Source organism: Argiope bruennichi, chromosome 1 (assembly GCF_947563725.1).
Source record: "Argiope bruennichi chromosome 1, qqArgBrue1.1, whole genome shotgun sequence".
NCBI lineage: Eukaryota > Metazoa > Arthropoda > Arachnida > Araneae > Araneidae > Argiope > Argiope bruennichi.
In genome coordinates, this window is record NC_079151.1 from 73,102,401 (window position 1) to 73,123,769 (window position 21,369).

The window sequence follows — 21,369 nt, forward strand, 5'->3', positions numbered from 1 at the left end:
AGAGTATTAATTAAATATAGGTAAAAAAGAAAAGGATCGTTCATCTAAATAGAGATCTAACTTATCTTGTTGTCTCTCAAAATCCGAATCCATGACTTCAATACAAAAATAAGAATTAACATATTCTGTATTAAATAATTTTGCTGGGAATGAAGAAGATGTTACTGAAAAAAAAAACGATAATATAATTCTTTAATTCATAAAAGGAATCTGAAAATTTCTTGAAAAATAATCATTTTACCTTCTAAAACATTTTTTTAATCAATTTATCTTTTAATATTTTTTTAAATAATACGTCTAATTAGATTTTTTATAAAAGTACAGGTTAAATAAGGGTTTAGAAATATTTGAATTATGTTAGATATTATTTAAACTAAACTAGAAAGCTAATTCATTGGAATTAGCTTAGCATACATTCGATAAGATTTATGTATTTAATTACGAAAAAATTGTATCATTTTTTAATAACATATACGGTTAGCAATGATTACTTTAACAAGACTTTTTTTTTTTTTTTACTTTTCAAGATTAACACATCCTTTCTAAATTATATGAAGGCTATTTTAAGATAATTCCGTAACTTTGAATCGTGTTCAAATAGTAATAATCAAATATCCGAGCCGAAATCTTCCTAATCACTACTATGCGAGAACATTTGATCCATGGCAGATTTAAACGCGGTGCAAATTTTTCAGATCAGATTTTTAAATTTGTAACTTCATTAATAAATAAATAAGTTTTGATGTACTTTTTGAAGTTAATTTAATGCAGTTTTTAATGTTTGCTCTAAAGAATATTATATTTAAATATTTACATAATGAAGAAATTTAGTACCTTTATATAACATCCTCTGAAAGCGAAACGTGAATTTTAAAATCTATCTAGAAAATTGTTAGAATTTTCATACATTTATTTATGGTCGGCATCAATTTTTATAAGGTTACAAATCCTCGTCCTATTAGAAAACGGGATTGGTTACTTAAAAAAAGCTCTTGCTTTTATTAAAAGAAACAAGTACCGCCGGTATGTTTTATAAAATTAAAACTTCAATATTACATATAATCAACATAACAAATATATTATGAAAACAAAATAATTTAAACATATATCTTAGTATTTAAATTATTTTGTAATTTTCTAAACGTCAGACCCAACAAATATTGACAGTTCGTCTTCCGTCAAATCCAGTTTCACTAGAAACATTCGAAGGACGATGGCGTTTTGGTTCAAAATAGTCCCACTCCATGGATGTGTTGACAGAATCTGAATTGAGAGCTGGAGTTCGAAATTTCGCTTCTGTAACTGAACTTGACCGAGATCTTGCTCGGGGTGTCGCAAAAACTTGTCCAGCAAAAGCAACAACCTTTGGAGGTGGTTCGTAAATAATTTCCCCATCATGAGGGGATGGAAATAAAAATTCACGCAGTCCTCCAGATGAAGAGTTAGAAGAATCAGCACACCTTCCATCTTCTTCTGTTTTAAAAGTAGACATAGGAATGCCTTGTTCATTTGAGTTTAAGCTCATTCCGTGGTTATCAAATACAGGAAATTGATTGCTTCTTCTATTTGAGACTTCTTCCTTGTAACTATTTGACACAGCCCGGGAAGCGTTTCTCATTGTCCCTATTAAATTGGGAGTTCTAGGACACTCCGATCGTTGTTTAGTTTTTAATACTACTATGTAAATTACTAAGACAAGAATTATTAGCAAAATGAGAACCACTATAACACTTAACACTATACAGCAAGTCATATTTAACATGTTTACATTGTCAAAAAGGTGATGAACAATCACATGCGAAACATTTTCAGTCATTCTTGTTCACACAGAGATGTTTAATAATTCTAGATGGCATCTTTTCATAATATTTTCTTTTTCGGTCAATAATCTTAACTTTTCTTTCAGACACAAATTGGGTAAATTTGTCTAATATTATCATATCTTTGTATTGCTGCTGCCTATGACGTCTTTGTGATTTCATTTTTTTTGGCCCACATAAATAACAGAGCACAGAAAAATAATAAATAATCATAAGAAATTGGTATAGTAATGAAAATGAGCATCTTCTTAAGACTTCTAAAATAAATGTTCAACAGATGTCAACATTAGAGTTTCGGAAATGAATACCAATTCTGTCTGGTTTAACTCGTCAAATCTGCATTCATTCTTGCTATTCTTCATAATTCAAATTTATTTGTCCAGGTTTTATTCTTCGATGAAAACTACTTTCATAAATTTTTAAAAATATACTTTTACCTCCTAACAAAATCGAGTCATTCAACTTGACAATTTCCAAAATGCCCTTTGGAATTATTGCTAATGATTGGAGACGATCCTCTTAACCATATCACATTTCTTCTAAACTTCAATAACCGCCTTAAAGGCTGAGGTGATTATACTGTAATAGGAGCTGTGATTCAAATTTTTAAAAGGGTAGCTTATATCACAGTAATTTGCTTGGGAATCTAGATGTTTCATATTCTTCATAATAGAGTTGACTTTTGACAAAACTTCCTTCACTAAAACTCTCTAACACTCGTGTTTTTGGCACAAACAAGTTTTCGGATCTTTTTCAAAGTTACTAATCCACATTATTGATGAGATGTCAAAGTGAGTATTTTGGCAAGACTTGATTTTAAAACATGCAATGTCAGTAAAATAGTTTGTAAAAAACATTTTTCAGTTGCAACTGGGATAATATATATAACAGGGATAATATTATAAATAAATAAATAGTGATAAAAATATTCACTCCATTGAATTTGGCACAATAAATTAGCATTATACTAGAGCTGAAAAAAGTTCAAATGCGGTTTTGGTACTGAATCCAATACAAACAGAATAATATTTTCTTTCTATTCTTTTCACACACTGAGTGATTATCGTTAACTTACCTGTAGAATGATGGTTGCTAGGGAAAAAAAAAAAAAAAAAAAAAAAACGTTTTTCAGTTACACATTCATTTCCATGATCTATTATTCGGCCTCATATATAATTAGTTTAGCTACTACACTGTTTCTCTGCTATCTCTTAACCGCAGTGGAAAAGAAAAAGGTCATCGAATTGTAGAAGCATTACTATATGATAGTAAGAAAGAAGCGTTAGTTAGACAGCTTAAAAAATGTTAAATAACATTTAACATTCACATCTTGGCAAGTTTTATTTCTATTGTTCAACAATGAAGATGCGTATTCTATTTTATATTGTTAAAAGCACTCAAGTGCATCCTCTATTTAAGGAGATAAAAATCTCATGAAATAGAATGATATATCAAACTGCATAAAATTTTTTCTTTTACCCTTGAACAAATGGGATTCAAATTTCATGGTGATCAGTGAAATGCATATTGTATGTTTCCCAAAATTTTTAATCTTAATGTAAAATGGAAATATATATATATATATATATCTATAATAATTGTAACTTTCACCGGTAACCAAACACTGTTGCATTATTTAATGTGACGTTAATCAAAATCATTAACTCAAAAATCAGACTTCGGGGGTAGGAATAAAAATGCTTTATGAAATTTAACGTACATGCATAGATCTATTTTTTTTTACTTGATTTGTAGATACGGACGAGCAGTTTCTCTTAAATGTTGGTAATATGTTAATCGCTCAAGAAATTAATATGTTTTATTCGGAAAAAACGAAATTTAGGATTCAGGATACTTTATGTGCTAAAATTCAAATTCCAAATGAATCAAAATAGTATTTTCCGGTCCTTCTGAACACTGAAAAGATATACATAATCATCCTACTTAATTGCATAATTGTTTGAATTTGGAATTGATTGAAACATAAACTGATTAAATTTATTAAACAGAAACATAAATTGGAATTTATTAAACAGAAACTCTTCCATTAGTTAAAGAAGAGCTTTCTGTAAATGTGGAATATGTTATTTACGAACAATAAGTTGTATATTTTATTAATGAAATAAAATATATTAATATAGTAAATAGTTGGATAAAATTTCAATAATTTAGTTAATAAATCTTTTTAATTTATAATATAATGAGAAGGGCTTCCATTGAAGATATGAAATCGTTCCATTACCCAAATTAATTAAAAAAACAAATCTCTCTCTCTCTCTTTTGAGATTTGTCGATTTTAGTATACAGAGCATTGACTCAAATACCTATAAAATCAATTATTACTCCTATTTCTTAGAAGCAATGGATGTGTGAAAATCGCTGAACATAAGTTCAATTCATCATATTTTATAGGGCACAATATTACATTGAATGGTAAATAAAATTTTATAAAGGTAAGCCATGTATATAACATTATTACTATTTCCTGTTTTTTTTAATAAATTGCTGTGTTATATGAATCAGTGTAATTTCAAAAAATAACATTAACTTTCAAAAATTAAAAAAGAATCTGACATATTAACATTTTTTATTACAGTAATTATTACTGGAAATATGAAAGAGAAATAGGTATCAAATAATCTGAAATGCTATTATTAGCCATAAGTACGTTCTCTTTCTGATAAGATATTTCCGCCTTCTGACAGAAATTTTTTTCAACTTTATATTCGGTTTAAAAAAAAAATCTGTCATTGCTTTATTTTAGAAGTTTTTGCATTTGTCTTTATTTGGTGTAAAATACAGCATTACGCCACACTTCTTTTTTACTAATACTTTTTTTTTTGCTAAACACTCTTTTTAAATATAAATTTGCATGTTATTCGGGATTTCTCTAATATAAAATGAAACATTTTTGGCTCTTAAAGGTTTCCTTTTACAGCTCAGGGATTTCTCAAATTTTCGAATGGTGTTAAGTAAAATCTTAGATGAATGATAATTTTTTCCTTCTGTTATTGAACTGTATTAGAGTGGAGAATTTTAGAAGTACTGTGATATACAAAGGCATGTATATCCCAGGAGTGGAATGACGTTGCCTTCCATTTGCGGAGTTACAAGAAATGCATTTCTCTTCCCTTTTTTCAAATATTAATTTGTGTTTCTTACCTTAATTTTATTTAAACATTTTTTGCATTATTTAGTTTTAATGATTGCTTCAAAAAAATACTTTTTAATCAATCATATTTTTTCATACTTTTTAATTAATATTTTTTCTTATTTTTTTTTTTTTTACTGTGAATAATTTTTGAACTAAAATATTCTTTAAAAATAATAAAAATATCGTAATTTAAAGTCTAGATTTGTGCTCAGAGATTATGTATAATACTATAATTTTGTGGTATTTGTTTGAAAACAACTCTTTTTGATATAACGTGTAACTGGGCAGGCATCTAAAATGCTGATTTCATTTAGATGATGTGTAGAAATTTTACTATCGGGCAATAATTATAAGAATTTAGTAATATGCACTTTTTGGGATATAAATAGAAAAAAAAATCATTTTATTAAATTAAAATTCTTTTGCAACTCTGCTTGTTTCTAAGATGAAGAGCCGATACTGCTGTCACAATAATATAGTTAATATGTAAAAACGGTTTAATTAGTTTTTACAACATTAATAATTTATTTAACATAATATGGGTTATTTATGTTTTCTTCAAATCAAAATATAAGCACGCATATTTTTTTAATAAAAAAAAATCTTTCCAAATACTTTATACTTGTAATCAACTTTGTAATAACATTAAAGTACTTATCAAAACAGTATTTTTTAATATATCTGTATTAAAATTGTATGCAAAGGGAAGAAATCTAATTTATGATAATATTAAAGCAATAATAATAATAATAATAAAAAACCCCTAATATTCATTTTTTACTCGGGGCACTAAAAAAACACTATGCAATCTTTATTGTTCTTTTAAATTCAAAGGAAATATATGACTCTTCTACTAACCAGAAATAGATTCTAATAATTTTGCAAAATTCGTTTCAGTTTTACTGATAAAAGTGTTAATATTTGAAACAAATGTGGCATTAGCAGTGAAAAAGAAATCTTCGAAATAAAAGAGAACTATAAAATCAAGAATACAATCAACAAGAAAGGAAGTATGATGAAAATATATCAGCCATATAAGTTTTATTGCCTTCTTATGAACTCTGAAAAAAAATTGATTTTTTTAATGATATTTCTATACTCAATGCTAAGCCATTTATAAATCAGAAGAATAATTTAGGTAAAAAAAATCTAATAGCTTATAATATCTGCTGGTTTCACAAAAAAATTTGTAAATATCGCCAGTTAACAATAATATCACTTTCTATGATAGTAGTGGAACTGGAAAAAATAAGAAAGAAAAAATAAACTGGGGAAAAGTAAGGATTCAGAATCTAGTTCCGCTTTTTAAATTTGTCATCAGCTTTTGGCTTAAGAGATTAAATCTTATAATAAAAGAATAAGAAATCTGTTTTATTTCCTAAGAATTAATTTATCATCTTTATATTAATAAAAAAAACTCCTTGAGATAAAATATGATTTCATTTATTTCTGACTTATCCACATTATTAACATCTTTTTAAATAGAATTTAATTTGATATTCGTTTTGTGTATTGATTGCAGATTTCTGACACGTATTTCACTATAATTACGTCATTATACGCATACCTACAAATCATTTATGTATTCAAGTCTGGTTCTACACATTATCGATCGCAGTTTAAAGTATATAAAAGCCAACAAACTATTAGTTTAACATGCACTTTTCCTCGCTGAATTGAGCGAGAATTTCCCCAAGGCTGCGTCCAAGGATAAAATATGTAGTTTCTCGGCAATTTCGTCTTCTGAAATGTCCTCTGATTCATAACTCACAAAATATCGATCCGCTAGAGGACGCGTTAACGGCCAAGGCCATTTCGGGGCCTAACGATCTCAGAAGCCATATGGTGTGGTCAGAATGACCGTAGACAATGGTAATGTCGATTTTTTTTCGGTGAAAGATATGTTTGCACAGATATTAGGATCTTTTTTAAACAAATCAACCTGTTTTATTGCCTCTTTCCACACACATACGCTCTGGGATATGTTAGGAATAAATATACGCCAGCAGTAAATATTGGAAAAAAGTGAAATGATGATAAATATGAAAATTTATTTGCCTCTTCTGTGTAACAAGGCCATTTGCTTATTAGGTATTAGCGATAAATACATTTTTCTACCCAAAAGAGGAAGATTGAGAATGAAGTTTGGTTGCTTCATATTGTTCAAGCGTATTACTTCAGACACAGAAAAAAATCGGAAGGGTACAGCAGGCTGAACATCAGATAAAATTGTGCTATAAATGAAAAGAAGTATTAAATTCTCATACGCTTATTTAAAATAGTATCTTTTGATAATCATCTGTTTTGCCTGGGATTTAATTATATTTTAGAAAACATTTGCACATCTATTAAATTGCTATTGTTGAAAAGATAATTTTTGAATGTTTGAAATGGTGTAAAAATCATTTTTAAACGATAATATTATGGAAAAAACATCAAAATTTCAATTAATTTTTAATTAATTAGAACTTCAAAAAATCGCTCCTAGATGGATATTACTATCTCTTAAGGTACATATGTGCCAAATTTCGTTGCTATAGGTGAAGCGATCTAACCTGTTTTATATTAGTAGAGACCTAAACTTGGGTATGGCTCCATTCAAAATTTTTGATATCTAATTTACTTCTTTAAAAATTTTGATTATAATTTATTCTATAATATACTAATATGAGTAAATAAGAAACATCAACATCTCTGACTAAATAAATTTTCTTATGGTTTCGAACGGAATTTCTTCCTTGTGCCTTTTTAAACGTGTTGAGTATAATTCAAATGTTTGAATGGCCAACAGTTTCTTGAATACTTCTTTTAAGATATAATTTAGTTTGTAATGCAGATAGAGAAAATACATATTTTCTTTTCTTCGCTTTTCAGTTTTTCACAATCAATTTTAATTATAATTTTTTGATAGCCTTTTTAAATTGATCTTTTTTTATACATACATAAAAAATAATTTTACTACGAAATATTGCTATATTGTCGCAACTTTATATTACATGTCAAAAACTGACATTTTTTAAATTAAAAATAATCTGTACGTGACTGCATTATTCATAAATTCACATATCTGTAGACGTTTAGGTAATTCAAAAGTTATTTTAGATGAATTTCAAAAATGCTAAAATATAATCCTTTGTAAGTTTTTTGCTGAGAATACTTTTTGATAAATGAAAATAATTGAATATCAATAACTTTTATAAAAGGCAGACCATGCTATTAAATAATCATAGTACAAATAAATCACTACATTAAAGATCTTGTTTCGAACTGAATAACAATTTATTTTCATTTGAAGAATGTCATTTTCTCCTCTCGAAAATCAAATATTATTCGAGTTAAGTAAATATTATCGGTATTATTTCTGATATAATAAAAAGAACATGAAATTCGAACCATGAAGGTTGTAGCTAGTAAAAATAAAGTTGACTGTTTATTTTAGTCATATATTAAGAGCTTTTTTAATAATTCTTTTCATTTCTTATGGTCATATATGATAAAACTCGGATCGCGTGTTAAATAAGCATGAGTCTTTATGCACAGTAATAAAATGTGGAAAACAAACAATATTTTCTTATTCCTTTTTTTAGAAATTACTTCTTTTGAATGAAATTAATATTCGTATAATTAAATTGTATATTCACCAAGGCATCCTTAATAAATATACAGAATAATATAAATATCCGAAGTGTATGTAAACAGTATTCTTATTTCCACGTATAAGAATACTGATTCTTTTCGTATATTTCGAAAGCAAAAAACTGCTACTTATTTTTGCAAATGTAGATGATTTGTCACTTATCTTAAATAAAATTCAGCAATAATATCCAGAAATAGACACTAAATTATTTTAGATCGGTGGAGTAATTCAGCATGAAATATATACAAGCATGAAATATTTTAAAGCATTATGATTCCTTCCTTTTGACATTTCTATCTATTCATGATAAGGCTCTAACATGCCAGGAACTTCTCATTTTCCGAAAAGATAGTTCGATTTTATTGCCCTTATAACATGGCTAATGCACGTATATGTATTTCTTTTTTTAAAATGAAATAGGATAAGTTGAGAAGATACACCATATCGAAATAAGTAGTAACAATGCCTTTCTTTACATTCATGCGATACTAAATTTTCGCAAAATTTCGTATTGAACGACAGCAGAATTACATTATTTGGTGCCGTCTTATTAAAACTCTATCGGAATTGTTCTTCCATTTTGTTTCTCAAATTCGCTAACTCTACGCGGCATTAATACCTGTTCAAAAACAGTATCAACAGTAGTACTCAATCAAGAATAAATTTTATTCCGTCGAAGGATCGACATTCAGTAATAATTTTCCAACAAATCCTCTTTTGCATAATAGAGAAAATGTGGAGTTGGAACTATGTCTTGTCGACTGATACATGCACTGCACAAGTTCGAGATATTTGAAGGTTAATACTGTATATTTTAGCGTATTAGGTTTTCAAAATAAGTCCAATATCATTGATAACATCTTCTTATTGCAAAATTCTCATATTGTCATTATCTACTAATTTAGGTTTAATTAAAATAAATAAAAAGGAATCCATATAGCTTGTTATAATTTCCATTTTTCTTTTTCAGTGACGACACCTGCTTTGATCGGGATATGCCTGGGCAGCACTTTTTTCTTGATATCCCTGGCTGCAGTCACTTGCTTCTGCTATCGCCGCCGATCATCGGGAAGCGCCTCTCAGAAGCTGACTTCAGTGCTGAAGAAGAGCCACCACCCAGACAAACCCCTGGTTCTCCGTAAACCGACGGCGGTCAAGAGCCCCAGCAGCGGCTCAGTCGGCGGTCCGGTTCTGATAAAAAAGAGCCCCAGCCCGACTCAGTCGAAGATATCCCCACCAGGAGGGAGCACCAGAACTTCTCCGACAGGCAACGGGCACAGATCACCTTCGAGCAAAGATGAGAAATGTGCGGCCGGCCTGTCCTCGAATCATTCCTCCAGGCAGAACTCGCCGAATGTCGAAGACAAGAATTACATAGAGAATGAGAACGAGAAGCTCAAAAACAGCAACAGGAAGGAAGACGTGGAGGACAACAAAGAAAAAGAAGTTCTGGTCGAAAAACAATGCAAATTAGGACAGCTGCATTTTAGGTGAGATATTTTTGAAGCAAGATAATTTTTTAATCTACTTTTTAAATGATGGAATTTTTCATCTTAATATCAAACAATAAAATACAGGAAAATAATCTTTCCTTTTTTTTTTTTATGCTTCTATATAGATTCTTACCATTTGAAATCCTTATGAAATGTACTTTTGAAAAAAGTTACAGCATATTTTTTTTTTAAAATTACAGTTAGTCATCCCGTTACAACAGAATTAAGCCGTATAAAAAGGGATTAAGTTATAGCCCTCGAAGGAAGTATGTAAACGACCGACTTTCTTCATAAAAATTTCAGCTTCTCTTTCTTAACCAAAAATTCAGTTATAGAAAGTCGCATGTCTTAGACCTTTCGAATTAGTGGTGCGGAGGACAAGCGAATCTGTAACTAAGACTTCGGCCGTTTGTTTCGCTTGTTTTGTAAAACATGCGGCATAAATGAAGGACCATTTGCTTAAATTTTATTTCAAATAATTCATAGGAAAATTTCTTTCTTGTTTTGTACAAATATTACTTTGTACATCAAACTGAAAATTTTATTTAGAAAAAGGAAGTATTGCATATCAGAAAATAAAAGAACGTAGTCTTTACGTAATTTCATTAAGAGTAATTTACTGATATGCATTGAATAATAATTTTTTATTTGTTATTTGTGGTATTTGATTACCAGTTTGTTCGTTGAGAATATTGGCTTCTCTGACTCTTAAACTATTAATTTTAATTGCATTGTTCTAAAATTATAGTCCATTATTAAATAAAAATGAATTTAGTGAATAAGTCTATTATAAATCACCATGCTTGCAAATTAAAACACTACGAAATAAAGGCAGAAATGAAAATCCTATTTCAGAGTGAATGTCTGAAGAAAATAATGTCAAAATCACGAGATTAAATGATTCGATACAACAATTAAAATAATTAAATTTTTATCATTATTATAAAATTATTGTTACAAATTTAAATCAAATTAATTTTTTAAAAAAGTTATTAAAATTAGAAAATAAAATTGAACGAAATTCAACTGTATATCTTATAGAAGTTATAACTGAAAAACATAAAAACTTGCTAAATTTTTAATTAACTTTTAGACATTGAAAAGGTGACAAATAACTTTTTTCTCGTCTTGGAAAGTACATTTTATCAAAATCGGATACAAACTGTTAACTTTTACAAAAAGATTTATATATAAAAAATTCATATTATATATAATAATATATTTTGGTTGCACATAAAATTTAGTGTATATACCTGTGAGATTTTTAAAATTTTTGAAAATATATTGTTTTGGTTTTGTAGATTGAAGTACAATCCTGAAAAGCTATCTTTGCAAGTGAGTATAGTGCGTTGCACCGACTTGCCGCCAAAGGATTCCAACAATGGATCATCAGATCCCTATGTCAAGCTTCAACTGCTTCCCGAGAAACAACACAAAGTGAAAACTAGAGTCTTGCGCAAGACTGTAGATCCTGTATACGACGAGGACTTCACATTTTACGGCATTAATCCAAACCAGTTACATGCGACGACACTCCATTTTGTAGTGCTCAGCTTCGACAGATACTCTAGGGATGACGTGATTGGTGAAGTAATATGTCCTCTGTCAGGAGTAGACTTTAAGGAATTGGAAAAGCAGTTAGAAATGACTAAAGAAATCACGCCGAGGAATCTGAAGGTAACTACTCACTTCTTACCGCTCAAAATTTCAAGTATGTGGTAGTGCCTTCGTTATAAATAAATTTTGGAAAGATCATTCACTATTTGTATTTAACAACAGAATTTCCTAAAAATATTTTCCCTTCTTTTAAAATGCAATAAAATTTCAACCGAGTTTCAATTTAATACCGGTTATGAAAGGTTTTTTAAAAAAATCTTTTTTTTTCCCTAGAAATGTTTTTTTAAATAAAAAAAATTTAATCATAGTTCTGAAGTAAAAAGGGTTTTAAATTTGAAAAATGAATGAAGAAAGAGAAAACGATCAATAAGTAGACATGCACACATAAGGGGAAAAAGCTTTGATTTAAAAATTCCCGTTTTCACGAGACATCTATCTATCTTGTGAAAGAACTGTTAAGACATGCCAATTTAAAACCTGGTTTTAAAACTCAAATCATAACCTTAAATAGTGATAATACTTACATTGTAGCAAATCACACAATCCTTCAAAACCCCCCATCCATTATTAAAAGATACATAACTATATTGTGGACACTATTTCCTATGTCGTAAAGCATTAAGCTATCATATGTTACTGTACGTATAAATTCATCAACGAAACTTTTATAATAGCGAAAATTTTGAAGACATATCCGCTTGTTTCATCATAATCTTGATCGGAAAATCACTTAAAAAATTTAGCCCATTTCTTAGAGCAATATCTGGCCAATTTCCAAATAAGTACTTTTCTATAATAAAGTTTTAATGGGTTCTGTTAAAAATTATTCAATTTAGTTAAATGATTTCAAGATAAGAAGGTGCGCACTTCCGAAAAACTGAGATATTAAAAAAACTAATGTCTCGAGTAAATTAATATTAAGATGACCAACATTGGTGAAGGAAAATCGGGATATAGAAAACATTAATTCTGGTGTTGGTGAAAAAGTAATTGTAATACACGTAAATAATAGTTAACGCTACCATTGTTGGATTTTTAAGATTCTTAAAATATTCCTATTAATCTTTCACTCTCTTTTGAAATAGTAATTTCTAATATCAGAAAAAAACATGAAATAGAATAAATTTATAAACAAAATTCAATGTTATTTACCATCATGTTCATTGTTGGTAAAATTATTGTTTTTAAATGACATATTTTTGAATTAAGCTGTAAGCAATCTGATTCATAATTACAGACTTCCGATGTTCCTTCTAGTCAATAACTTTTTTTAAATATCTTATTCATAATTATAAAAATAATGTTTATCTTTCTTTTTGGAGATGTTATAAGTAGCGTTTCTCTACCGTGCTTAATTTTTACCATACATTTATTTAAATGTTTCATCTATTAAGTTCTACATAATTCATCTACTAAGAAAATTCTAATAGAATAGATTATTAAACAGTTTGTTATAATATTTGAAAAAAGTTTGTTTTCTGTACTATAAGCTCAAACTTATCTATAACAAGAAAAAAAAAAGCAAAAGTAAATATACTTCATTATGTAGCTGAAGTTTATGTTTCAAATACAAAATTTTTTATTTTTATGGATTGAATATGAAAAAAAAAATGTTATAATTGGATTTCTTATTTGATAGCTATAGTTCTTCATAAATTATTATGATTAACAAAGATATTCAATTAAGTCTTTATTAAGCATATGATCTCATTGTTAATTTTTTTGTATTAAAAAAGGAAAGTTACATTTTATCTCTTTGTGCTAAAGTATTAAAAGATAAAAATACTTAAAAATTAAATAACCTAAAAATAGTTTAAAAAATTAAATAATAATTATATAATTCAATAATATATTATAATATTTTAATATAGTATGTATGTATAAATTTTTTGCAATATTTATACAATATAATAAAAAATTTTGCAAAATGCGGACGTTGTGAAGCAACAGTTTCAAAAATATTCAATGAAACTTTAAAAGAAATTCCTTATTTTCATAATAGCTGATTAGCTTCACCCTCTTCCAACTCATTTTTATTTTCAGATCCGTTACCAAGGACGAGGCGAGCTTCTGGTGTCACTTTGCTATCAGCCGGCTGCAAATAGACTCACAGTTGTAGTTCTAAAAGCTCGCAATCTGCCCAAAATGGATTTCGCTGGCCTTTGTGGTGAGATGACATTCATTATTCTATGTTAGAATTTTGCAAGGATTTCTTACTCACGTTTTGATGTACTAAGGCTTTGAAATTTTATTCTCTTTTACTGAACTGTATTTTTGATAATGATGTACTATTTTAATATTATCAGAATTTCATTATCAGTTAATCATTAATTTGATTTTTATTCAATTTTCATTAATTCCACTTTAATGACAGTATTAGATATCAAATATGAGAAAAATTAATTTTAAGTTTTCATATTTTAAATAATGAATAATAAATTAAAAATATATAGACAAAAAGTATCTATTTTGATACACTAAATGCTTTCTTAAAAATACTTCTTCTTTTATACTATGTACTAAGGCTTTGAAATTTTATTCTCTTTTACTGAACTGTATTTTTGATAATGATGTACTATTTTAATATTATCAGAATTTCATTATCAGTTAATCATTAATTTGATTTTTATTCAATTTTCATTAATTCCACTTTAATGACAGTATTAGATATCAAATATGAGAAAAATTAATTTTAAGCTTTCATATTTTAAATAATGAATAATAAATTAAAAATATATAGACAAAAAGTATCTATTTTGATACACTAAATGCTTTCTTAAAAATACTTCTTTTATACTTCTGTAGTTTTTAAATTTTTTTACACGATTAAATTTTTTCATTGAATTCATCGAATTAAATATTATTTTATTATCTTCTATAGTATATTTCAGTAAATAATATATTTATATTATTTATATATTTACATATATATTAGCTATAATCTTTATTCTTCAAATACTACTACATATTCTGCATAATTCAAAATTCATATGAAATATTTAAAATTCACTAACCTACTTAAAATAAAAATATAGCAAACTCATATGCTAAAAGCCTTCAGTAATTAAAAAAAACTGCTTATAAATTAATACTATAAATGCTTATAAATGAATTGATCCATTTATAAGCATGAAGATATTTTTATTGTTTTTGACATAGGATAGAACTATTGAAATATGAAGCTCCTCTAAGTATTTTTTTAAATGCATTTAAATTCAAAATTCACAATAATCATATTTAATATATGCAAAAAATATATGATCATCCAACAAACTATTAACAAAATCTCTAATTATATTAATCCTGATTTAAATAATGTATTTTATAACTAATGTATTTTTTACTTGGAAGAAAAAGTCTTTATTGCAACTTTCATTCACTAGGAATTGTTGCTACAGATATACTACATTTTAAACATCATTTCTCATAAAAAAGCACCCTAATTCATTTTGAGAATATTTTAAAAATATTTTTCATTTATGCTAATGAAATACTTTATTTTTATAAATTAATATTTTTATGGTAGAATATTATTTCCTTTCATTCTTTTTGTTAGTCAAGCTCCTGTAATATATATTTCCCATTCTAAGGTGGTTTTATCGTAATTTTCTGTTATGTTATTAATATAAATTTTAAAATGAATTTTGAGATTTTAAGGATATATTACAAGCTATCATTTAAGGAAGCAATTTTTAATTCGATTAACCTCTTACACTAATTTATTAATTTAATTACTTTTTTTATAATTATTTAAGGATGAATTTTAAATTCCATTCTAAAATTTATTCATTTGGTTATTAATTATTAATCCATTTTTTTTTCAATCCCTGGCAAGTATTTTTTTTGTTTGGTCACGTTTAAATAAAAATATTTGAAACATAGATTTAATATATTCTCTAATGCATCATTTATAACAATAAAATAACTTATGGTTTTTATTCTTTAACCACAATTACAATTTTTAATGATTTTTTTAATAGATTTTCAGAGTTTTTTTTTTTAAACAAATTTCAAATTAGAGCTTTGTTTTTTTTCACTACGACTTCGAATGCTAAAAATTATTTTGACATTCTATTAATTTTTCCTTATTGACTTCATTCAATGCAGGATTCAATTTGCAAACAGTAAACACATATACCAAGTGGTGAAAAAAGATAAATTCTGTTCGAATTTTGTAAGAATAGTTCAAAGGTCAGTTACTTACAGACATCAAAAGTAATCATGGCAGAAACAAACTGATATTTCCTTATCTTGCAGACCCTTACGTGAAGATATACCTACTCTACAATAACCAGCGGATTGCGAAAAAGAAGACCCACGTAAAAAAGCGCACCACAAACCCGGTCTTTAACGAGTCTTTCGTGTTTGAAGTCCCTTACAATGAGGGCCTCGAGAACATCAGCCTCGAATTCCTGGTCCTCGACTGGGACCGCGTCACGAAGAACGAAGTCATCGGAAGGCTGGAACTGGGCCCCAAGAGTGGAGGGCCCGCACAACAGCACTGGAACGAGGTCTGCAACGCACCCCGTCGCCAGATAGCCGAATGGCACAAGCTGAAGGAGTGATACTGTTTCGAGATTCAAACATAAACTGTATATATGTATATGTGTTTAGTATGAATTCTGTGCCATGAGCAAAAAGGATATTCTCCTCTCTGGAAGCGTTTAATGACACCTTTCTAGATCATACATCCACTGTCTATGAACTGCTTTTGTAATGCGATTAAAAAAAAAAGAGTATTCTTTGCGTTCGATTCACGGAGAATACTCTCGATACGAATACGATTTTCCTGGAAGTATGCTATTGCTTTTTGAAGGGCAGTGTTGTAACTAATTTAAAAATGAGACAGTGGAAATAATACGAGATGAAATGTTTTTTTATATTGCTATTATTGGTTCTCGATATATTTTTGAAATCCATGTTGGTGATGATATATTTTAATATGCAATTTGTACATTTTCTTATGCGTTGAATGTGACTGTACATGTGTGTATAAACTTAATATTTCTTTAAGGAATATAATTTTTTGCTTTCCTGTTTTAGATGATGTGTCATTAAACGCTCAGGAGTCAATCAGTCAAAAATTAAACTAGAGATAAAACGGCTTTGAATTTCAAAATATTTATTGACACGTTTCTCAAATTGGATGATTCAGCCGAAAATCGCAAATAACTAATAAAAAAAGGATATGTGGAATGATTTTGCTCATGGTGCACTAACACGAGTTAATGGACAGGATTAGTATCTCCCGAAATGTTATGTCTGTCTGTCATTATTCCTTGGTGGCCTCTCCATGAAACATATGCTTACCAATATATTTTTGTTCCATTTCCACAAATATCATGTTTCCTTCCCTTGAAATGTCATTTTTAGAGCATTCACCTACTGTTATCTAATCCAGTGCTTTGTGAAATGCATTCTAATCCGTTTCAATTTGGAACGAAACGGATTTCATCTTTGAAAAAAAATTACGAGGAAAACAATTCAGAACAATTCTAGAATTAAATAGGCTTGTGCCGTCGATGTTTCTCAATTTAACCTGATGCAATGATCCAATTGCTTATTTCGTTTGCTTTGAAATTTCTGTACATGCACTTATCTGAAATATTGAAACTTTTTCAGCATATATACAATTGTTAAGCTTTAAGGTTGAGTATTAATTACACCGGGGTAAATATTCTGTATAACACAAATAATAATGGAAATAAACTGATAAATTAAATGAGCAATAATTCTGCAATTTCAGTTGGGATAATGTTCAGACTTTTTTAAGAAGTGATAGATTTTCATTCGAAGCAGTGCAAAGCAAGATTTTGTAAATTAATAACAATTTAACGTTAGAAAATAATAGAAAAAGGTGATAAATTGAAGTTTATACTGAGTGTGGTTATATATTTTTCTTCAGAGAATTATTATGAGAGTTTTTATTATCAATAAATTAGAAAAACCAACATAACGATTGTATTAATATTATGACTAAAGATAGAAGTTGGTTTTTAGTAGCTCAAAAAATTGTTTTCCAATAACAGAAAGAAAATACACAGGTACAACATTTTCTTATAAAATGGTATTTTGAAATAATACAATAGGGAGAAAAAGTAAAAATATGCATTTATGTGCGTAGCAGTGTGTTGTTCATTATAGGAGTTTTTTGATATTTTTCTGATACTTTGGATCCCCTTCAGACACCTTAGCTACGTTTCTGATCCATGTAATAACATAATAAAAAAAAAGGAGTTGCTTGGGGGAAGGCATCAATATGTTGATGGGGCTGGTTTTTGATAATTAGTTTTAAAAGAATGAATCGAACAATATAAAACTTTTTCGTTCTGTGTATAGAAAACCGAAACTTTATGCTCATACACTCATAAGTAAATTATTTTAAAAATGAAAGTTCACCACATTTCGGACAGAAGAAATTTGTAGGAAGGTTTTCAGGATCGGGAATGTATACTTGTTGCTAACAGGTTTAGATTTATTGAAAATGTTTTCAAATCATCGGTTCGCAACTGCTGTTTTCTGAACTATATTATTATGTTATCGGTGTTTATCTTGAAACTTGTATAGAGGATGTAAAAAATAAGAATGTTTTGTTGAACGATGCTGTTTCATGCAGTACAGGTAAGGTATCAATGTTGCAGTTGGGATTCTTAAAATGTGCATTGATATTTAACAATGGTGAATAAAGAAATTTGTGATGACTATTTGTGTTTGATTATTTATTAATCCATTTAATCTAAAATTCCTGAAAATGATAAAACTTTTAATCTAATTGCAGCAAGTTATTGGATTTCCATTCCATCAAAATTTTACCTTCAGTAAGGAAAGAAAGAAGATATTTTATTATTATCAATAGTTCCAGCAAAACTACAAAACATGCACATATTTACAAATTCTTTTTTTTTTTTTCAGAATCTATTAGTTGATCTACGGCATCTTAAGAAAACAAACATGAAATAACCTAGATGCATGTTTTTCCTTTGATTTCTTTAGAATACCAGCCATTTTTCAGCGAAACAATTTATATTCGATGGCAGAAAACAAATAGAAAACATTTTTAATAACGTTTTATTCACTTACAATAAGATGTAATACATTTAGACTTATTTCAAAAAACAGAAAAATTATTCTGAAAAAAAAAGAAAAAAAGAGAGAGATTTCAATTCTAATCATTGAAAATCAAAATGAATTTCAAATTAAACAAAAAGTAAATCGTTGCTTTCCATCAAATATATTCAATCATTGTACAAACAATTGTAAAATAGTTCCATTGCTTGAATTTGCCATTTTATTTGGCTAAAATGACATCACACCATATTAAAATTACAGATCCTATAACAACAGTTAGCTAAAGACGATTACGACTCTATTTTATATATCCTAAAAAACTCCCTTGAAATAAAAATACGACAGAATTTCAAATATTTATGAAATGAGACCGCGCGCCCACACACACATATTAAAAAAAAAAAACATTTACATAAACGGTAGAAAAAGAATAGTTTGTTCAGAAATTTGTTAAAATTTAAGTTTTACTACATGATTCCATCAATTTTCTTGCCTATGATTTCTCAACATTAAAAATTATAATAATTGTTGAAGATGATTTACTTTTTGTTAACAAGAAATTGCCGCATCCTTTCACGATAATTCTAGATTCAGGATAATTAGCAAGACTTTTATTGTAGACAATAGCTTTTCCAAATATTAGATTAGAGTCTAATATACCAATGTCAATCAACACGAAAATGTAATATGAAATGTGGTAAGATGTTCAATTATTCAATTGTATTGTATAGAGAGATTTTTTGATCCAAACACTTCATATGTATTTTTAAGTCACTAGAACAATTTATATTTTATATTCTACATAGTACTTAAATCATCAATACTAATTCGATCACAATATTAACCATATATACATATATAATATAATTTTGGAATAAATATTTGGGTTAGATAATATAGAAATTGCAGGAATTAAGATATCCGTACTACATGCAAACTGAATTAATCATGCTTAATTGAATAATTTGTTATGCAGTTAGACTATATGGGCAAATAATTGGTCTAAAAATCCTCAGAAAATTAATAAATCTCTATTACTAATAGAAAAGTACTTCAGTTCTTGAAAATCTTAGTCACTACTTTTAATACTCTTAATTGATTATTCTTTAACAGTCATTTTAATTCAGGCTTCAACATGTTTTCAACATATTAAAATTTATCTTAGTTTACTTTTTTTATTTTAGAAACTTAATGAAAACATGCATTTCTTTGTAATGACCCCTTATTACACATCATTCATATTTGCACAAAATAATATTTAAAAAGATGCTTGATTACGTTATATTATGGGAAAATGATGAAAGAGGCCGGACCTGACTAATTATGGTTTACAAAGTGTTAATATTAATCTTTATAACTAATAGAATTTGCCTTTTTTTATTAAATTTATTTATTTTACCACTAAGCTGATAATATTTTTCTAACCGATCTGGCTGCGACCTTCCTTATCTCAGCTTCTCAGTCGCAATATATAATTGGTTTAGAAGGAGAAATATAACATTTATTTATTTATATTTTATTTGACATAACTTTTTATTCCCTGTAAATCGATTTTATCTTTAAGATGATTTAAAATTGCTTAATGCCTTCTTCCATTTCAGCAAAAGTATCTATTACTTTTTTAAAAAGCAACTTTCGAGTGAAAAATTTTTGTTGTTTATTTTTTGATACTGGAAAGTAGGAAGTAGCAATGTCTGTGCTTTTGTAATTATAACCCTCCGAATAGAAATCCCCTTAGTTTTGCCACTTTAAAACCCTATGATTATACCACTAGTAAAAAGATTAAAATTAAGAAATAAAAAAAAAAATACAAATAGCTATAGAGAACTCTTTAGATAATCTAATCTTTTTTTTAAAAAATAAATGCTCTCTTTTGAAAACGTCAAATTAACGATATATTCATTAGATGTTTAATTTTGGCGAGACAATAATGACATAAACCAGGCCCTTAATTTTTAAAATTAAATGTTACTCTATATTAGAAAATTTCAGAACCTATAAATCATACTAGCATCTGCTGATAATTCGATAATAGTGTTGTAATAATGTTAATATATTACAGACGAGAGACGGAACATCGATTCTCATATTACATGTACTATTGAATGAGAAACTTCAATTTAAGCATTAAATTGATATCTTTCAAATTTAAATGAAGTGAATATCCTTTTAAACAAATAGGCTCATCGTTATTAAATTGAGAATTAAAAAAATGTTACAAATTTCTATTTGTTTCACATTTATTCATTACAAATTGATTAGGATTCTTTTCCATAGATATACATTCAATAGATGTTAAAATATTTTTTTAAAAAAAGCTACCACGAAAAAAAATTAATTAAATTCTCAAGCAGGTAGTTTCGAATAAACTATTATTTAATTAAATAGACAACAAATTTTATTCATTCATCTTATCGTTTGTTTGAATCAGAACAATTCTTCACGATTCTTTGACAAATAGTTCAAAAGTTTAATGAAAGTTTCATTTGGTTATAGAATAGAGAGCAACAGAATTTTAAAGAAAATTTTGTTAGCGAAAATAAGTTAATACATTTACAAGTATTATAAAGAATTTTATAG

At 27.6% G+C, this 21,369-nt stretch overlaps 1 protein-coding gene across 2 annotated transcripts in view; it reads left to right on the plus strand.

Moving 5' to 3' along the window:
* The window catches only part of LOC129967543 (synaptotagmin-4-like), a 56,586-nt gene extending 38,164 nt beyond the window's left edge, over nucleotides 1-18,422 (plus strand). For both annotated transcript variants that reach the window (XM_056081893.1, XM_056081892.1), the window contains exons 2-5: nucleotides 9,582-10,101; nucleotides 11,406-11,781; nucleotides 13,765-13,888; nucleotides 15,979-18,422. In XM_056081893.1, the coding sequence (XP_055937868.1) occupies nucleotides 9,582-10,101; nucleotides 11,406-11,781; nucleotides 13,765-13,888; nucleotides 15,979-16,286 (1,328 nt within the window). In that variant the 3' untranslated portion in view covers nucleotides 16,287-18,422. The remainder of the gene's footprint in view (nucleotides 1-9,581; nucleotides 10,102-11,405; nucleotides 11,782-13,764; nucleotides 13,889-15,978) is intronic.
* The last annotated feature ends 2,947 nt before the right edge of the window (nucleotides 18,423-21,369 follow it).